This window comes from Phalacrocorax carbo, chromosome 5, assembly GCF_963921805.1.
Source record: "Phalacrocorax carbo chromosome 5, bPhaCar2.1, whole genome shotgun sequence".
NCBI lineage: Eukaryota > Metazoa > Chordata > Aves > Suliformes > Phalacrocoracidae > Phalacrocorax > Phalacrocorax carbo.
The window spans coordinates 44299902-44318483 of record NC_087517.1 but is presented as its reverse complement, the minus strand read 5'-3'; the positions used below and the strand labels follow the sequence as shown (position 1 = coordinate 44318483).

Sequence of the window (18582 nt, the reverse complement as noted above, 5' to 3'; positions counted from 1 at the left end):
TACTGGTACATGGTGATGAGATCCCCTCTAAGCCTCCTTTTCTCAAGGCTGAACAAACCCAGCTCTCCCAGCCTATCCTCGTATGGCAGGCTTCCCAGTCCTTTGATCATCTCGGTGGCCCTTCTCTCGACCCCCTTCCAGCCTGTCTACATCCATTCTGTATATCGGGGACCAGAACTGTACACAGTACTCCAGGTGTGTCCTGACAAGTGCTGAGTAGAGTGGGATAACAACTTCTTTATCTCTGTTGGTGATGCCCTTTTTGATGCAACCCAGCATCCTGATGGCCTTTTTGGCTGCAGGAGCACACTGTTCACTCACGTTGAGCTTTGTGTCCACCAGGACCCCCAGGTCCCTTTTGACAGAGCTGCTCTCCAGCCAGGTGGATCCCAGTCTGTGCTGCACTCACGGATTATGTTTTCCCAAGTGCCTGACCTTACACTTCTCCGTGTTGAACTTCATAAGGTTCTTATTGGCCCACTCCTCCAGCCTATCCAGATCTTCCTGCAGAGCAGCTCTCCCTTCTGGAGTGTCTACTTCCCCACTCAACTTGGTGTCATCTGCAAACTTCATCAGGCTACACTTGATGCCGTTATCCAGATCACTTATAAAGATGTTGAATAACATTGGGCCCAATATTGATTCCTGGGGGACCCCACTTGTGACAGGTTGCCACTTGAAAAAGGAGCTATTTACCACCACCCTTTGGGTGCGGCCTGTCAGCCAGTTCCCCACCCACTGCACAGACCACTTGTCTAGGCCATAACGCATTAATTTCTCCAGGAGGAGGCTGTGGGGGACTGTATCAAAGGCGTTGGAGAAGTCCAGGTAGACAATGTCCACCGCCCGCCCCATGTCAGCCAGACAAGTCACTTTGTCGTAGAAGGCCACCAGGTTTGTCAAGCACGATCTGCCCTTAGTGAAGCCATGTTGGCTTTTCCCAATCACATGCTACATTTGACTTGTAATGGCCCTCAGGGGGATTAATTCCATAACTTTCCCCAGGATTGGAGAATGAGGAAAACTCAGTGCTTCTATACAAATTAACAAATCCATGAAATGTGTTGTCTGGAGAAGTGGGACTGTGCACATAACACAGTGCTGTAATCCCTGAGGAACAAGAAACAACTCCATAATTCATTCTAGGTATCATTTTGCACATCCTTCCATGCGCGGCTGGTCTGCTGCTAGTGCTGTGGTGCACCTGACAGTGACATATTTGCCTGTCTGCCTCAGAAGTCTTGCCATCTGTGCTTTTGCAGTTCCTCTGAGCATCTTTTTTTTTTTTTTCCTTCTCCCCTGTTGTTGTCTGCCCTCTCTCCTTCCCCCAGTACCCCATCAGGCCACTGCTTTAGCACTGAGGAAGGTGCAGCATAAAATGAGGTTCTCTGCTCTGTATTTTGAGGAAAAACACCTGTGGTTAAAACATAGCTATGGTGAACATATGAGTGTGTGCATAAATAAGAATAAACATCACTCATGTGCACGACTTTCAGGAGCTACAGAATTGTCTGAGGTGTAGGGTGGCTTCAGCTATGTAAAACTGTTGAACAGTAAAGTCAGGACTTTGGATAAAACAGAAGCCTTTTGTCTGCAGTCCCATTAAAGGAGTTCTTCCAGAAACTAAGGACTGAAGTTGAGAATATCAGGTGGGAAGAAATCTGCCTGTTGTCAAAATTAGGGAAGGAGATTGAAGACTGGTTTGCAGGGTGACCACTAAATTCATGCATTGAATATGCAAGAACAAGTACAACTGAGCAGAGCTGGCTCCTCTAAGGAGCTGAAAGAGCCTATATGAAGTGATAGGTAAGAACGGACTTGTAAAAAAAATGCCAGAGACGAAAACAAATGCAAGAGGGGTTATAGGAACCAGCAACTGGCTCTCTAGGGAACATTTCCCTAGAGAATGCCCACTGAATTGTCTGCTAGTTAATATACCCTTAAAAGACAAGGAAATTACGGTAAATTAATGTTTTCTTGCATTTTGCATATATTACAAGCACCAGGGAAAATCAAATACCGTAACACTTTCAGATATAGATCTTTCAGTGTGTAATACTGCAGAAAGTATCAAACTCCTGATTTTTCAAACTTCTCAAAGGACATTGTAGTCAAAGGTAATCTTATTAGCAGGAATGGAAAGGGTATTTTGGAGAAAATCTATTTAAAATACAAGCCTGCAAGGCATTGTCAGAAAGCATAAGGATGTTTCAGTGTTCTGTCTCCATTAGTAAGTCCTAAGGAGAGAATTTACCCATTGGTAAACGTGAATTATTTTTGGTCTCAGAATAAATCTCATTCCAGATTTTTGTTGCTGTTTAAGCTTCTATAGAAATTGTATTCTATTCTTCCCACTGCTCACTATCGAAACTGCAATATCCACAGAAATATCTCTTGTGCATCTATCTTTCTTTGTTCTTAAAATATAAATTTTTATCCTCTGTGGAAGGGGACTTGCCAACTGTCCAGATTCTGCCGTGCTGTGGACTCCGTGGAGTCCAGTTTAGTAGTCCAGCATGGTGTGGTGTCCGTGGTTTTGTATGAACCTTGAAGAGACTTGCTGCAGAAGGTAAAGGCAGCTCAGAACTCCACCTCCACATGCCCCTGGTACCTTGTTTTCAGGTTTCGATGGTAAACCTATGAGTCATTGCCTCACAAATGCCTGCTTGAAGGAACTCTGTTGCCAAGGAGACTTTTCAAATACAGTTTTTGCAAGGGCAGGTCTTTTCTGAGAAGAGAGCCACAGAAGTGTGTGCTTTCCTCACTGCATGTAAACTGAGGATGGGCTCAAAAGGGAATGGATCTGTCCACATCATGTTGGCCAGCCAGGAAGGTCAGAGAAGCTGGGAAGCTCCAGCTCTCTGTGCTTCTGGTACTCTTGCCTTATGGAAAGCAAAACCCCACTACCCTGCGTGATCAGCCTATGTTGAGGTTGGAGTCACGGGCTGATCTGCGCTAAGCTTGTGTGCTCTCCTGGTGGTACTGATCTTTTTTGAAATCATCAGCAAGCAAGGGTAGGAATGAAAAATCTTCTGCAGTGCTTCCCCATGCCATGGCAGTGGCAGGCAAGTGTTTTATTTTATGGCAAGTATCTTTCTCAAAGGATAGCCCCCCTATAGGGGTGTTGAAAGTAGTTGCATCTATGAAAACTATCTGAATTTTTTGTTTTGGATGTTGCATATAATCACAAAATTGTTAAGGTTGGAAGGAACCTCTCAAAATTATCTAGTTCAGCCCCTGCTCAAGCAGGGTCAGATACAGCAGCTTGTCCAGGATCATGACTAGTCAGGTTTTGAATATGTCCATGGATGGAGAACTGGAGACTCCATAATCTCTTTGGGCAACCTGTTCCAGTGTTTGACTACCCTTACAGTTAAAAAACCAAAAATTATCCCAAACACAAGTGTTTCAATGTGTGTTAGTGAGAGCTGAGGGTCTGAACTCTCAGATCTCTAGGGATGTTTTTGGAAGTCATCTCTGCAGAGAGCAAGCGCCAGCCTTCTTGCTGAAGGGAGCAGAATTTTATTTTTCTGTTGCATTGGAAGAAATGTCAAATTGTTCAAAACTTGCAAAAGAAATAGGTCAGAAGTGTCTGTGGCAGAGATTAGAAGAGGATAGTAATGAGGCTGCTTTCAGTCCTAGCTTACACTGCGGCTGACCGGGCTGCGAATGCATGGGCTACTGTGGAGTGCATCATACCCCAAGCTTATGTGCTACTTCCCAGAAATAGTGTGACTGCTGGATGAAAGGAGGAGGAGGAAGAGTGGCTTGCCAGGCTTCCATGGACAAGGGAAGGAACTGGCAATGGAACAAAGACACTGCAAATCCTGTCAGACTAGGTCTCGTTCCCAGCAGGAGCAGGGAAGCAGGTATGGTGGATGTAGTCCCAAGGGGTGGGTGGGGGTTACGTGCTGCTTATTTGCAAAACTTTTGCTAGGGCTGGGTGCCACAACTTTGGGAAGGCTGATGCCTTTGGAAATTGAGGGCTGTCTGTGCTCCCTCCCCCCGGCAGTCAGGTCTTGAGGGCTTTGCATAGCACCGTTGTCCTCTATATCTGAAGTACAACAGGGGAAGCTGCTTTACCTGTATAGTAAAGCATAATGCCAATGTACAAGCTCACCAGCTCTCTAACCTGACAGCTGGCAGCAATGTGCTTGTTCATGTTTCTTAAGAAACATCTTGAGCAGATCAGACTTCTTTCCATTAGGTGAGGGAGGGAAACGTAATGGAAAGGCATTGCAGCTCCAGGCTCCCCTGGTGCTGCCTGAAGCAGCATTTGGCCTCAGCTCCACCACCTTATACTTCTTAGAGGCTTGATTTTTAGGCTTCTACATGGATGATGAAGCAAAGAAAGCCTGGTTGGTTCTCCTCTCTGAGGTGGCTGAGGCCATGAAGCTGCCCTCGGAAAACAGCTGGTGGGGTTCCTCTGCTAGCAGTAGCAAGGCAGGAGGTTGAAGATGGTCAGGTTTCTTGGCTGAGCGTGGAAAAACCAAGGCTGTGCTGCAGATCTACAACTCCGTGACTGCAAGAACGCTTTGCCATTCATTCTGCCTCACATGCAGGCATGGCAAGTTCTCATATTCTGTGGCTGTTCCCTATGTAATTTGCTGTGATCAGAGAAGAGTGTGCAGGAAGGACAAGATGGCTCATCATGAAACCTGAAGGAAATCTCATGAACTGAGCTGTTGAGAGTGTCTCAAATATACACTGATGCCCTAGCCCTTTACTTCTCTTCTCTTTGGACTGGATGACCTTTTGTAAGGCTAGAAGCTGTAACAGCCCTTCCTGAGAGCTGCTGGGCATGAAATTCACTCTGATCACATGTATTTAAACTGTTTATAGGGCTGCACAGAAAGCAAATACATGCCAGCAGACAAAGAAAACGTCAGCCTTTTGCGATATGCCATTCCTTGACAAATAAGAGTACCGTACCTCCAGTGTGGAACTTCAGGATACTTTTGGAGGACTTCTTGCTTTTTTTTTATTGGAGGAAACATACACACACTTGTTGCATACACTTCAGCCTTTTTTTTTTTTTTTTCCTGTGGATATAAAAATGGACAGGGAGGGATTTGAAATATCTTGTTTTGAAAGCAAACTCATTCTTCCAAAGCTTGAAAATGCTGGTTCTTGAATGAAATCACACCTGGTCTTGCAAATTCCCTAACATGGCATGTGTTTCCCAGGGCACCTACCTGTCTGTGTGTGAGCTGTTCTGCATTTGTTTTGTGGTTTTTGAAGTATTACAGCTCAGGGAGTACTAAGAACTTTTTTTTTTTTTTTTTAAATTTTTTTCTGGGTGCAGAAGAGACATGAAGGGAAATAAGTAAAAAGTAATCCAGCATTTTTTTGGATCTATCTTTTCTCACAAAGACATGTTGAATCAAGGCAGCAAGCTGACCTGTCTGGTTGGTGAGGATACACAACTGGGGATGTGTTTTCTATCAAATTATGTGGAGCTCCTGCACTCATGCAATAACATCCTCAGCAGTTGCACCTTTTGCCAAATGATGTTCTTCTCTGACCAGGGAAGCATTTGAGAAAGAGGTGAGGATCTGTCTCATTTGCTGCTTCTGTGCTCAGTGGAAGAAGAGCAAGAGAGCACCTCCAAGTCTGCTGAGTGCAGAGGTTGGTTTGGCTGTTGCTCACTGTAGTCATCCAAAACTCCCAGAGAAAGGACAGCCAAATGTTCAAGCAGCAGGAAAAAAGGATGGTGAGTGGTAGCACCTACATTATTCACGTAATAATTGAATAATAATGATTCAATGTAATAAGGATAAATTAGTTTAAAGAAAAAACTATTTAAAAAAAAGGGTACTACTTGCATGTAGAGTTTCAAGAGCACTAGTAGACGTCAAATGGTTACCATTCATTCCCTTGGGTTTACTTAAAGCCAGGCTTTCTGAAAGATGAGTTCAATACTTGGCTCACTTTGCCTATTGTAGGCAAGTCCTGCTCTTCCTGTAGGTGCCAGCAAACACTTCTACAGGTGCTTTGTCTCCCATGGGTCCTGGCTGCATCTCATAATGCTTTCCTGGTCAGGAAGGGGGGGAAGCAGCATGGCCTGTCTGATATCAGCCAGTGGCACTGTCTGGTGTCCTGTGTTTCATTCTCCTTCCTCAGTCTTGCTGCCTACTGTAAGGGACTAGAAACTTGTCTGAACATTGTTGGCAGGACAGTTGAACTACTGAAGCCTGATCACCTTGGCAACAGAGTGGGACAGTTTAATCACCAGGGCAGCCCAGTGAGCTCTACTGGACAGGAACGCGTGCCCTGTTGTCTCGGAGCACATGTCCTCTGTGCATGCACCCGGGCCCAGGGTCAACTGACAACATATGGGGGGCTTGGACCTTCTAGAACTTTCGAGCACCCTCTAGTGATGGTACTGGGCATGCGCCCCACTGCCGAGTGGGAGGTGTGGGTATGCAGGACAGTTACTGTCTATGCAAGAGGACAATGCTCTAAAAAGGGGAAACCAGTAGAGACCACGAGGAGTGTTCTGGAACATTCTCCAGACAGGATGCAAAGGTACATTGGCCTGATGGGATGCTGCAGGTCTGTGGTGGTAGCTATCACAACTCTCTCTCTTTCCCTTTCTCACTTTTTTCTCTCATTCTCACCTTTTCTCTTGCATATTTGTTGTGGCCAAATAAAGTGACTTGGCACTTGACTCCGTTTTGAGTCTTAATTGTGTTTCTGAGATTGTAAAATGAACCTAGTCACGATAAAAACATTTGAGTTAATCAGAAGTTAAGCCCAGCCACCCCCAACCTCCCAGAATTATCTGAGGTTGGTTGGAAAGCAAGGGGGTTTAATCTCTGCCAAATTGTTCAACCCAACAGTGGATTGTGACACCTACCCAGTGACTCAGCTGGACATGCTGGTAGTACATACACCATTTCTTTCAATTTTTTATGAGAAACTTTCTAAAACCAGCAAAAAGTGTGTGGGGAAAAAAAGCATTTCAATGCCCTGTACTAGTAGTCATGTATCTGACCTAATTTGCTGCCCCTCCAGGGTGTTCACAGCAGGATGGAGGTAATACAGGAAAGGCATTAGTGGAAATTCGTGAACAAAATAAAGGAGATGCCATACAGTTGTCCTGCTGTCCTCCAGTGCTACTTCTGTGGATGTTTCTCCCCTAAGAAAGCTGCATGCTACAGAAATTGTGGTGGGGTATTTCTCCCTCTGACCCCACCAAATTTGTGTTTTATGGGGAGGATAACTCCTTGAAATAAGCTGACCTTTTTTCAAAAGCAAAAGATAACTTTTCCCAGGGAGAAGCCTGTGACTTGGCAGATGAGATGAGCTTGTGGCAGCTATAGCTTCTCCATCGGGAGGCTCACAGTGGTTTCTGGGATCTCTCTGTGCCATGAACTGGCAATGCCAAACACCTGGCTCAGACAAAGCATTTTGCAGTCCTCATGGCACGCTTGGTTCAGAAATCTAGGTTCCCCGAGACATGTTACCTCCTTCTGCCTTGGTTATGAAAATAATCTTCCAGCTGCAAAAGTGGCTTTAAGGACAGTGACACACTGGGCCATCTTGAGCATCCTCTGTGTGCCTATCTGAGACTGACCCCTGAAATACCAACCTCTGTGCTGGGGAAGGCTGCGGAGAGGGTGCAGGTGGGAAGACCTAGGAATTATGAAGAGTGAAAAAGGCCTTGGGCAGATGAGGAGGAGGTACTTTTACCTTGTGGCAGGGACTAAGTGTGCCTGCAGTGCTTAAGACATTGCTTGGGAGGACAGACTTTGTCTGTGGAGTAGCCTTTTGCAGACTACTGTGCAGATTGTGTCTTCTCTGTCACCTGAGGGGAACTGCTCACGCTTCAGATGGCATGTCACTTGTGCGCTTATGTAGCTAAATAGAGATGAGTCTTGGCTTTTTCTGCAGAGGAAGATTTTGTGCTCTTGCTGTAGCTGGTTGAAGCCTGGGGATGTTTACCAGGCCTAATGGAGACATGACCTTGGTACGAGGATGAGAGTCACACAGCTCCTCTGGGTCTCAGATGGGAAGCCGGGCTTGGAAGTAGGCTCTGCTTTAAATAACCAGGGGATCTAGAAGGGTTGAGAATGCAGATCCCACTTTAAATAGGATGCCTTCCTCATTGGGGCAGGAGGAAAGCCTGCATGCTGGTGTAACGATTAAGCGTGAACAAAGAAAAACATAGCTTGTTTTGGAACATAAGAAGCGAATGCTGTATCCACAGTAAAACCTGCCCTGTCCCAGCAGGGGCTGTCATCTTCTCTTCCAACACTGGTTTTCAAGTCTGCTCAGAGTGGCAGGATGTGGACTGGATAAACCCAAATGCTCCTCCGCCATGTTCTCTGGGCACCATGTACAGGCTACCAACCTGTCTCCGGAGGCTAGTCTAAGAGCAAGGGGGCAAAGAGCCAGCATATCAACCCTCTGCTTCTGTCCTTGCCGTGTCCAAGCCTCGGTCCCACTAGTGACCCAGGCTCCCTGGACACTCGTGTGTCAGTGCTTTCTGGAGGAGGAGTGGAGCTGGAGGGTGCCTGGCTCTGGGAGCTGAGCTGTTGGGTGGGATGAAGGAAGTGAGCCTCTGGACCAGCTCCAGGGAGCACTGACTCTGCTGGAGGACATCTTGGCTGACTTTCTGCCTGGCCCATGTTTTCCCTTAACTTTCATCCTAGAGGAGAAAGAATACCTTCAGTAGTTCTGCACTGACATCTGTCAGATTACACCACTCTTACATTTGCCCCAGGAGACTGTGGTTTACCATTTCCCAGGCCCTTTCACTGTAAAAGGATATCAGACAATTTACAACTGACCTATGTAATTTAAAAAAACAACAACAACAACAACCCCAAACCTGTACCTAGTCTTCTACTTTTGGATGCACTCTTTGAATTCCTTTAGTGAACTCATCCCCCAGCTGCAGGCATATGCTCATTTTTGCTGCTGTTATACAACTGAGGCTAAAATTAACACATCTGTTGTTGTTTAACTTCAATTTATATGGTACCCTGTTTTGCCAAAATATTACGTTTCGAGCAGCAACAGCTCTACTGTTGTGTATCATTGGAGTTCTGCGAATAATACTTAATACTATGTGCTATTTCTTGATAGCTCATACCGAGGAGGGGTGTTCGTGCTTCACTGCAGCTTTGCAAGGCAGGGGAGCAGATGCCTGATGCTGAAGGACCCTCCTCTGTTTGTGTGGCATTGCACAGACACAGGTTTATTTGTTCATATTTGATATTTCTGCTTATGGCCAAATCCCCAAAGTAATGTGGTTTCCTGGAACTGTGAAACCTGTGTATTTACCCTCTCGGTTGTGGAGTCAAACTTAAATAGTGGGATCTCAGGGAAGCCTGTATCATTATGGCTTTAACGCAGTCTAGCTGTTTTCTGAATGCCTAGAAAGGATAAAATGGGGACTTTTAAGGTAGCTGAGGTTCCTTCCAACCTGTGATTCTGTGATATATGTACCTTTTTTAGCCTAAGTGGTCCTTTATGAAAAGCAGTCATAAATATATATATATTTTTTTTAGTCTGAGGAGTCCTTTACCCAAAAAAATCAACCTTGTTGGAGTGAAGGAAGCTGTACTGAAAAAAAAATAAATCTGATTGTCTGCCACGAAATCAGAATCCTGAGAATTGCCAGTAGTACCAAACACTTGATGTAGGAGGCAAAAAGCTATTGGGTTTTTTAAAAATCTGTTTATATTTGAGACGTTTTGTACTGCACAGATCAGAGGGAACAAAAAGCACGTACATGCTAAAAGGAATAACTGTCAAGTTTACAGTATGTAAATTACTCTCAGCTAATGTAAATGGGTTTTGCTCACCTTTCTTCTGTGCACAAGGTTTCAGAGGCAAGTGTTGTTAAATTACATGTGGAATGGGCCAGTGGGGGGGGGACCTAAACCCTTCTGATTTCACAGAAAAATAATTAAACTGGAGCTGCAGTCTGGCTTTGATCTGAGAGGTGCTTGCAAGCTAAATAAAAATAAAAGACTACCTTGGGGACAGTCTGTGCTGTTAATTAACTAGCTAAATGCTGCCTCCACTGTTCTCCAGTGGGTTTCCAGTGGCTTTGGCACTTGGCATCGTGACTGGAAGTTGCCAAGCACAACTTGGCAACTTCCAGCATCAAAACAACCTCCCAAGGGGTGGGGAGGGATATGTAAAATGGACGTGTTTTGGGAGCAGGCAGGGAAAGAAGGCAGAAACTGGCCGCTTCACTGGCTGCTTGTGGCAGGCAGAGGAGGGGTCTGGCTCCCCTCCCTGCACCCCTCTGCTGATCTGCGGCTGCTGGCCTGAGTGCCGGCTGCCGTCCCCAGCCTGCAGCGAGGCTGGGCTCTTGCCAAGAAAACAGCTTTTGTGTTTCCTTAAATATTGCGCTGCTATTTGCTGGGCGGGGCAGCGAATATGAATTGATGTTATTACTAGAATTGGCTGGCTGTCTGAATTTTATTTTCATTAGCAAATCCCACCAGGTGCTGTTTTCCCAATGAAATAACGAGCATGTTTTCAGACAAGGGGGCAAATCTCCCCAGCACCGCTGCTGCTGAAATCTGGGCAGGCTCGGGCAGTCAGAGAGGCAGGGTGGAGGTGCCTTGTGCAGGCAGCCCTTCAGAGATGATCCAGATGTGATTTGCATTTTGGCCTCTCATGATTCATTTTTTGTTCCCCTGAAGCCACAGAAACATGGGGTTATCGGGGGCGGGGGTAGCTGGGAGTTGGTTATTGGAACGGGCAGTTAGTTGTTTTAGCATCGGCATTGATACCACAGTAAATGGACTGAGGAAATTTGCCCTTAATGTGATTAGATGTTTCTCTCTTACTGCCTGGTTCCATGTCCCGGTGGGGCTGTCCTGCTCTCTTGGGTCTAGCAGGGTGCCTGTGTGTTGCTGCTTTATGCAGGAGACAGAAAAATGGATAGCAGCAAACCCCTCAACACACCCCTGAGCTTTGTGAATAAGTTATGCCTTCTAGGCATGGTTGTATTTCTTGCTTCTTGGGTGCATTGACTGCAGTAACCTATTTTTGTGGGACACAAGGCAGTGAAAGCTACAGCTTCATTGTCCGTGTCATCTAGAAACTCAAAACATGGTCATGCTTGTTGGCTTTATGGAAAAGTCCCCCTGGCCCCAGCAGGCTTGTTCTGATCTTAAGACATTGAAATTAGTAAATTATGATCTTCCTATTTGTTTAAATCATCGTGAAAGATCTGCAGCTTCATAGAAGTTGTCCACAGTGAGTTGCTTTCAGAGTTGCATTGAATTCCTTTCTTCTGTTTCTTCTGGGGAGAAAAAGGGAGAAAAAAATTTTCTTTTATAGGCTTAAGGATAACCTAAGGTGAGAGGAGTGGTCTTTGGGGAGCTTGTTCCACTGTTGGCATTACTGTAGCAGTATTCCCACCACATTTCAGGACAAAAGTTGACTAAAGTCAATTTTGTTTTAAACACCGGAGATAAGATAAAATTTTATAGCATCTGCAATGGATCTTCAGTAAAAATATTTGTGATGTTATTTTACTTGGTATTGGATGTCAGTGATCAACAGCTGGTTTCCAAATACTGAATTTGGTATACAGTTAGGTACAAGTGGTTTTTTTTTATAAGCTGTTAGTAATTGGCTGCTCCTTAGGGGTGCCATAGATCTGGGTATTTCAGACCCTTTTCAGTCCTTCCCCTGCCTGCCACATCCTGTCTGGGCAGGCGTTGAGGCTGTTGCTCAGGCAGGTGGATGCTGATAGCCATGTTGGGTCACCATTTCTCCTACTACCCTTGCACAAGTCTGCAGCCTGTGTTTTGCTTCTTCTTAGCTTTATCACCTTGCATATTTTCAGATTAAAACTTGCTTTTTGCTCCCAGTTCTGGAACCTGTAGGTCATCCCATCACTTGCAGCTAGTCTTCAGAAGAAAATGCCAGCTCCCAGGCCAGGTTCATGCAGGAGTGCAGGACACGGGGCAAGGGTTTCTCAAAAAGCTTTTCTCAAAGAGCTACCTGGCCTAAGAAAACATGGCCTACGGTGCTCATGATCTGATCTACTTGTTCATTTCTTATTTCTTAACCAACAGTGAGCTGGGTTTGACTTGTTCAGCTAAAAGTTGAGGTGCGGTGTATCCTCCAGCCTGCCTGCAGCCTGCCTGACCTGCCAGTCAGTTCAAAATCATCAAGGGCTGAACAAAATATTACAGACTCTGCTATCTTTGTGAGGTTTCCAGCACTGAATCTGTGTGCAGGAGCCAGGCTCCATCTCAATCTCTCTTTTTCTCTAGGTCTAGAAGAAAAAACAGTTCTCTCCAAAAAAGAAAAAATGAAGCTGAGGAAAGAAAGGTGGCTACAGAGTAAGTACTCCTCTGAAACATGGCAGTATCGTGGGCATCACAGAGCGTGGCTCTGTTGGATCTCTCTGTATGTGGGGTGTGGGTGGCAGTGTTGGGCAGTGCTGGGGGAGGCTGGATGCTTCTCAGAACCTTCATATCTGCTCCCCAACACATGGGGTTAAACTCCCGGGTATTGTTCCTCAGTGTTGAGCACTGAGATTGAGTCATTGCCCCAAACCTACTTATGATCTTTCTCCACGTGTAGTGTAAGTGACTACATAAAAACTTTATTTATCCAGATAGGACACTGTGCCCATGTAGGCTTAGTATGTTTCCCTATCTTTTGAAGCACTGGTACAGATATGACTAGCTGTATAGCAGAGTGCCTCCTCCCTGAGGACCTCTAGGTATGGTAGGACAGCCTGGAGCTGGGCTCCACGCAGCCACCAGCTAATTCCACCAGCTCTGTGCTGAAAGCCCGCAGTGGCCCCTTCAGAAGAGAGGTCTCTAGTTGCTGCTGGTTCTGTTCCTGCTCTTTCCCACATACTGCAGGTCAGTGAACCCACTTACCAGACAGTTTGGCCTTTCTCAAGGCTGTGAAATACGAGGTAAACAAAACCAGCTGATGGCAGAAATGCTTCTGTTTCCTGTTGGAAGTGCCTGTATTTTTGCTTTGAGTATTTTAGCACAGTAAGAGAGGATGCCTTGCTACGCAGCGTAGCAGAGGGATTCCTCTTGCCACCTGGAGCTGTTCTTGGGACAGGCTTTTCCCTTAACACATTCCTGCCCAACAGAGTTGCTGACAGACTGTTCGGGGTTGAAGGATGTGGCTTTCTGCCATACCATATGCTCTCTCCTCCTGAGCTCTGAGCTCAAGTCCATCAACCTGTGATTTCACCAGTCGCAGTGAACGTGCCTCTGGTTTTTACATAAAAAGCTGATAATTTAACGCCGTGAGTATGAAGGAAACCTCCCCCTATCACCAACCAACACCTTCCAAGTGCCTTTGACATCTGCAACCTGCAGTGTCCATGCTGGGCACAAAGCATAGACAGCTGTGCTAGTCCTAACGTTTGGCCTGCCGGCTGCAATTTCAATGCTCCTAAAGGTCTCTCCTTGTTTGATACTGTTGTGGGAACAGAGAAGGGGACTGCTGGAACACAGCTGAGCTTTCCCTCCCGATACCAGGACTGGTACCAGGTGCTGTGGAGAAAGGCATGTCCTCAGCAGCATTTTATGACAGAATCCACAGTAAAAGGGGTACATGGGACTTGTCTTCTGCAAGAAACAGGGCATCCTCCTGCAGCAGGGCGACAGCACTGCTCCCATAGTCAAGGTCAGCAACTTAGGAAAAGCCCAGGAGCAGGAGCCCTACATTCTCTTAAACCTGCCTTCCTGCATATATGCTTTTGTAGCATCAGCCTTTCTGAAGATCATGTATGTTATTTTGGCCCTGCTGTGGCCTCTTTCCTCCTCTGTTGGCTCTGAAATTACTAAGATGAGGGAATACAAATAAAATATAGAGGCTTTGCTTTGAGGATAACACCAAGATAGAAAACTTCATGCCAAAATATCTCTGTCTTAGAAGATACTAGGTATTAGAAGTGCATTACAAATAAGGAAGTACCTAAATTGCTGGCTCTATTGATTCCCCCACTAAACTTGTGGCCAGTTGGCAAACACCAGCATTCCCTAGCAAATCCTTTGCTAAGGGTAGCAAGTACCTGGGTATTTCAGTAAGAAAAGTCAGCAGGTGTTAGTACCACGTGTACAGCTTATTGAGAAAAATGGAATAGCTGGAAACGCCCTATATAAAAATCACTAAAGAAACTTATATTAGTAGTAGTAGTATTAGCTGATGGAGTGAAATGAACTGGTATTTCCGGAGGTGGAGATTTTTAATGAAACTTGGCATTGAAACGCTTTGATTTTATCTGATGCAGATAACTCTGCCAATTCTTTGTGGGTCTTGCAGCCTTTGCCCCCCAAAAGAGAACCCAGTTTGGACTGCTGAAGTTGTTATCCTTACATCTCTGTTTTCCTAAATCTTCCCAAGAGTTTGTTGTTTATTCTTGTCACAGGGCTCCTTTTGTGACACTGGATGCTAAGACCCTGGGAACTAAAGTTCAGCCCAGTAGTGCAAATGCAAAACTTGGAGATTTCCATTCCAGTAAATTATCTCAGCAGAGACTAGAGAGAGAAAAAAATTATGTAATGCTTCAGACATTAGAAGTATGCACATTTAAAAATACATATATTGCATGGCTCCTCAGACAAACAAGACCTCATAGGAAAAGAATTTGGGATGTTTGTGCAGAATCAGGTGTCTGAAAATTTTGAGCACATACTGTTTATGAAAGCATTGAAGTAGTCAGCTTCATAAAGCCAGACCAAAAAAAGAAGTGATACAGAACAGAAAGCTGTGTTCTTGGCCAGGATTGCTGTGAGGAGAAGCACTTACAATCCAGATTTGTCACAAACATCCACGTACAGCAAAATTGCGGTTCATGAAAAACCATTGCTCCTTAACTCAGCTGAGTTGGGGAGCAAACAAGACAAAGATATTAAAGGAGCCAGCAGCTAGTCAGTCAATTTGAGTTCTGCTTTCCTGAATGTGGGCAGCAGGATTAGACACAGAAATTGCAGGTGGCATCTTGCCTGTGGTCTGTAGAATGGAACTGGCTGCTTTCGTGTTCCCACCAAAAATATTTGTGCTGATTTAGTCCTGCTTCTGTGGCCATGCTGTGTTGGAAGCTGTAGACCTCCCTGTGTCGCCAGCTTGGCCCCATGGCTGATGGCACTGTGCTCCGTCATGGCCAGACAAGGATTTTCTAACTCAGCGCTGAGGCTCGTCCTTGCAATACTCTTATAGTCCAAGGCAATAAGCAGAAGCCTGCTCTTCTGTGGCCTTGGCTGGGTGCATGTGGAGGAGGTGGAGTCTTCCATCGTGTACCCCACAGCACTGGTGCCCCTCGTGGGTGTCAAGGCAATGCAGCAAGTTTCCAGGCCTGGTGATCACCTGGCAGAAGGAAAAGGAGCTCCTGGATCCTGTTGAACTCTAGCTGTTTCTGGTGGCATTGTCAAGAGACTTCTGGGATAGGTTGGGGCATCTTGGAGCTCAGCTGGAGGCTTGTAGCAGTGCTGGGCTTTTGTGGGCTGTCATGGAGGAGAACATGTTCTGCTGGGACTCACCCTAGAGGCTGCTGGCTCTGTAAGCTGCAGGACCTATTCCTACACCAGGGAGCCTTCAGGACTTGAGGCAGAAGCCTGCGGCTTTCAATGCCCACCTGCCATGGCCAAGAAGGGAGACTGCTGTAATGTTTGTAGAGCCTTATGTGCCCACAGCCTTGCTCAGAGCTGCTGCAGGGAGACTGGTAAACATGGTCTCGAGGAAAAGCCAGCTGCCTCTGTGCCTGCCACTTGGTGCAGTGCTTTTCTAAGGGCCTAGTTTATCCAGCATCTGACTGCTTGAGCTCTGCCATCAGTTATGAAGGTGAGACCTTGACTTGCTCCAAACTAAGTAAACAACTGAAATTAAATCCATCTTTTCTGCCTGTGCTAGGAGACCATTGTTTTGTCCCAATGGCAAAGCAGCGATGGGGCTGTTACTGTTTAATTCCACATGTGGAGCTGACTGTGTCTGGTTTGTCCCTTCCCCTTTTGCTTCTCTCTCCTAATTCTGTGCAAGGTCAGCATGGTTTTTCCACCCCAGGACTCCTGTGCCATGTTGCTGTGAGCAATGAACAGTGCAAGGGATGGAAACAGTTCAGGCAAAATGAGTCTGGGGATTTCACTACCCATTGCAAATGCCAGTAGAGATGTATATAGTTATGAGCAAACACAGCAAGGGAGGGAACTACCCAGCTGCATTGTTTTCAGTCTTTCCCTGGTTTAAATCACTTCTGGCCTGTTGCTTCTGTAGCTGGTGAAGCAGCCAATGAGTTTCTTAGCTCAAGGGTTATCTCTTGCAAATGCTTCTCCTTCCTCCAGTAATACCTTGTTTCTGATTCAGAAATAGAAAGTGTGAGGCTAGCCAAGCAGAAGCAAAAAGCTGAAGCAAAGCGGAAAGCGACACCTGTGGTGGGAGACATGCACCCCTTGATGGAAGCCCTACCTGAGCTCTCCGACCTGACCGCAGGTGGCAGGGGCAGGAAGCCACCCAAGAGGTATGTGCGATTTAGGGATGGGCTGTGTATTTCCCTTCTTCCTGCAGGAGGAAGTGCCCTTCAGCTCAGCTTGTAACTACAGGCAATGCAAGCTTGGCACCAATGGTCGGGAGAACAGGACCTCATTCTCAACTCCATTTCACCCCTTTCCATGCTTCACTCGCCACAAGAAAAAAGCTAAATGTGTCTTCTGAATCCACAGCTAAGAGGGGAACTGTATTGCTCAGGTGAGGCTTGGCATGAGACAGGCTGGGAGCAACCAGATGTCCTTGGGAGTTGGAGGAGTGACACACAAGCGTCTAGAGCATAATGCTGCTGAGCTCACCTGAGAATCTGGACTTGAGGTGTTTGCAGCCTGCCATTCTGTCCTTCTAGACTTCCAGGCTTTCTCCTGATGCAATTCAAGCCCTTCGAGCAGAGCTTTACTCTCAGGCCAGATTCTTTGTTTGCCCTGTTGGCTTGCAGTGGTGACTTTGGACAAGAACAGAAAGATGGTGTTTCTGTTCCCTTTATTGAACTGAAAGAGAAGGGCTATTTCTGATCCTCTGACACCCACATGTCAACCATCCCAGCCAGCCATAGGATGTGTTCTGGTTGCCCTTACATTTTCTCCTTTTTAATGTAATGCTCTGCCTGACTGTCTGGTCAGTGTTGCAGCTGCTTTTGCATCCCCCAGTGCAAAACAAAAGTGCTCCGAATGCTGCATAATCACTTGACCCTCCTCTCCAGTTGCTCTGTAGGGGTTGGAACTAGAAACTTGTTTTGACCGTAATATTTGGATTAGAGAACAGCCAAGAAGGCTGTCTGGCAAAGCACCCTTTTCTTTGGTTGCAGATCAAGTCTGGAGATACCATGAACCCTCTTGTGACTTGCTGGATGGCCCAAAAATAAACTCTGACCCAGGTGGGACACCTACCTATGGAGTATGGCTGACTTGGCAGTTCCCTGTGCTTCTGGAAAGCCACTCCTCAGACAAACAGCAGCTAGGAACCTTGCATCTAAGTATGGGAAAATATTTCCTTCCTTAACTTGGCTTCTGAAAGTCTTTGAATAGCATTTTTTTCTTTTTTTTTTTTTCTTTATGCAGTTTTTCAGTCAGCCTGCACTCTCAGTGGGAATGAACAGTGAAAGTACATGCAGAGTTTCAAGGCTTGCAGAGCACTGAGGGTGGGTTGGATGGAGTTCTGGGCCAGGGCTTAGCCTGAGCCTGAATTAAGTGGCTTTGCCCTCTTTCTGTGATGATGTGCCACAACCACATGTGGCACGTGACTCCAGATTGTGTTCAGGAGTCATTCCCCCTCACTGTTTTCTCCCAGCCCCCTTGGTAGCTGAGCCCCTGCTATCCAGGAGAGTGGCTTGCAGGAAATACGTATAGGGGAGGGAGGACAGGTAGGGCGCTTCCTTTGGGGATTGCTTTCCTGGGTGCTTGCATAATCTAGTACAAATACATGGCGTCGCTGCAGCCTGCAGTTCTGGCCCAGCTCAAAAGATTGAGTAGAACTGGAAAAGGCTCAGAGGTGGCAGACAAGGATGATGGTGGAGGATCTGACAGTTTCTGCGCAAGAGGTGACTAAGAGAGCCAAGGAATCCTCAGCCTGGGCAGGAGATAATAGAGGCAAAGGGGCTTGGAAATGTAATAGTCCATAAAATTAAGTGTAGTGTGGTTGGGAAGTAGTGCATCTTCTTTTCCAGTATGAGAAATAAAGGACATCAAGCATAGCTAGCAAGTCGCAGGTTGAGTGCAAACAGGAGGCTCACTGCTCTGTGCAGCTCCTTGCTGCAGGATGTCATAGCTGAGGGTGGCCTGTGGGTTCAGGTGAGACCTGAGAAATCCAATGAGGAGAGCTGCATGGAGGGCCACTGCATGTATATGAACTGCAGCTGGCACAAGGTGTCTGAGCTGCAAATACTGGAGAGGATGTGGCTATATGCTTGCTTTGGTTTTATCCCTCTCTGGCCACCTGCTGCAGGCTACTTCAAGACAGAACACTGGCCAAAATGCTCCTTCCAGCTACTTCAATTGCTCTTCTCTTCTGTAGCATGCTTCACGGCAGAGGATGTGTGGCATACGTGGAAGCTTTTGGTGTTCTTGGATGAATGTCCAGCCTGACATT

General features: G+C 46.2%; 1 protein-coding gene across 3 annotated transcripts in view; it reads left to right on the top strand.

Moving 5' to 3' along the window:
• SLX9 (SLX9 ribosome biogenesis factor) overlaps positions 1–18582 on the top strand; it is a 59422-nt gene that overhangs the window by 34676 nt on the left and 6164 nt on the right. For 2 of the 3 annotated variants that reach the window (XM_064452237.1, XM_064452235.1), the window contains exons 3-4: positions 12255–12323; positions 16315–16468. In XM_064452237.1, the coding sequence (XP_064308307.1) occupies positions 12255–12323; positions 16315–16468 (223 nt within the window). The remainder of the gene's footprint in view (positions 1–12254; positions 12324–16314; positions 16469–18582) is intronic. The other variant, XM_064452236.1, reaches the window with a different exon arrangement.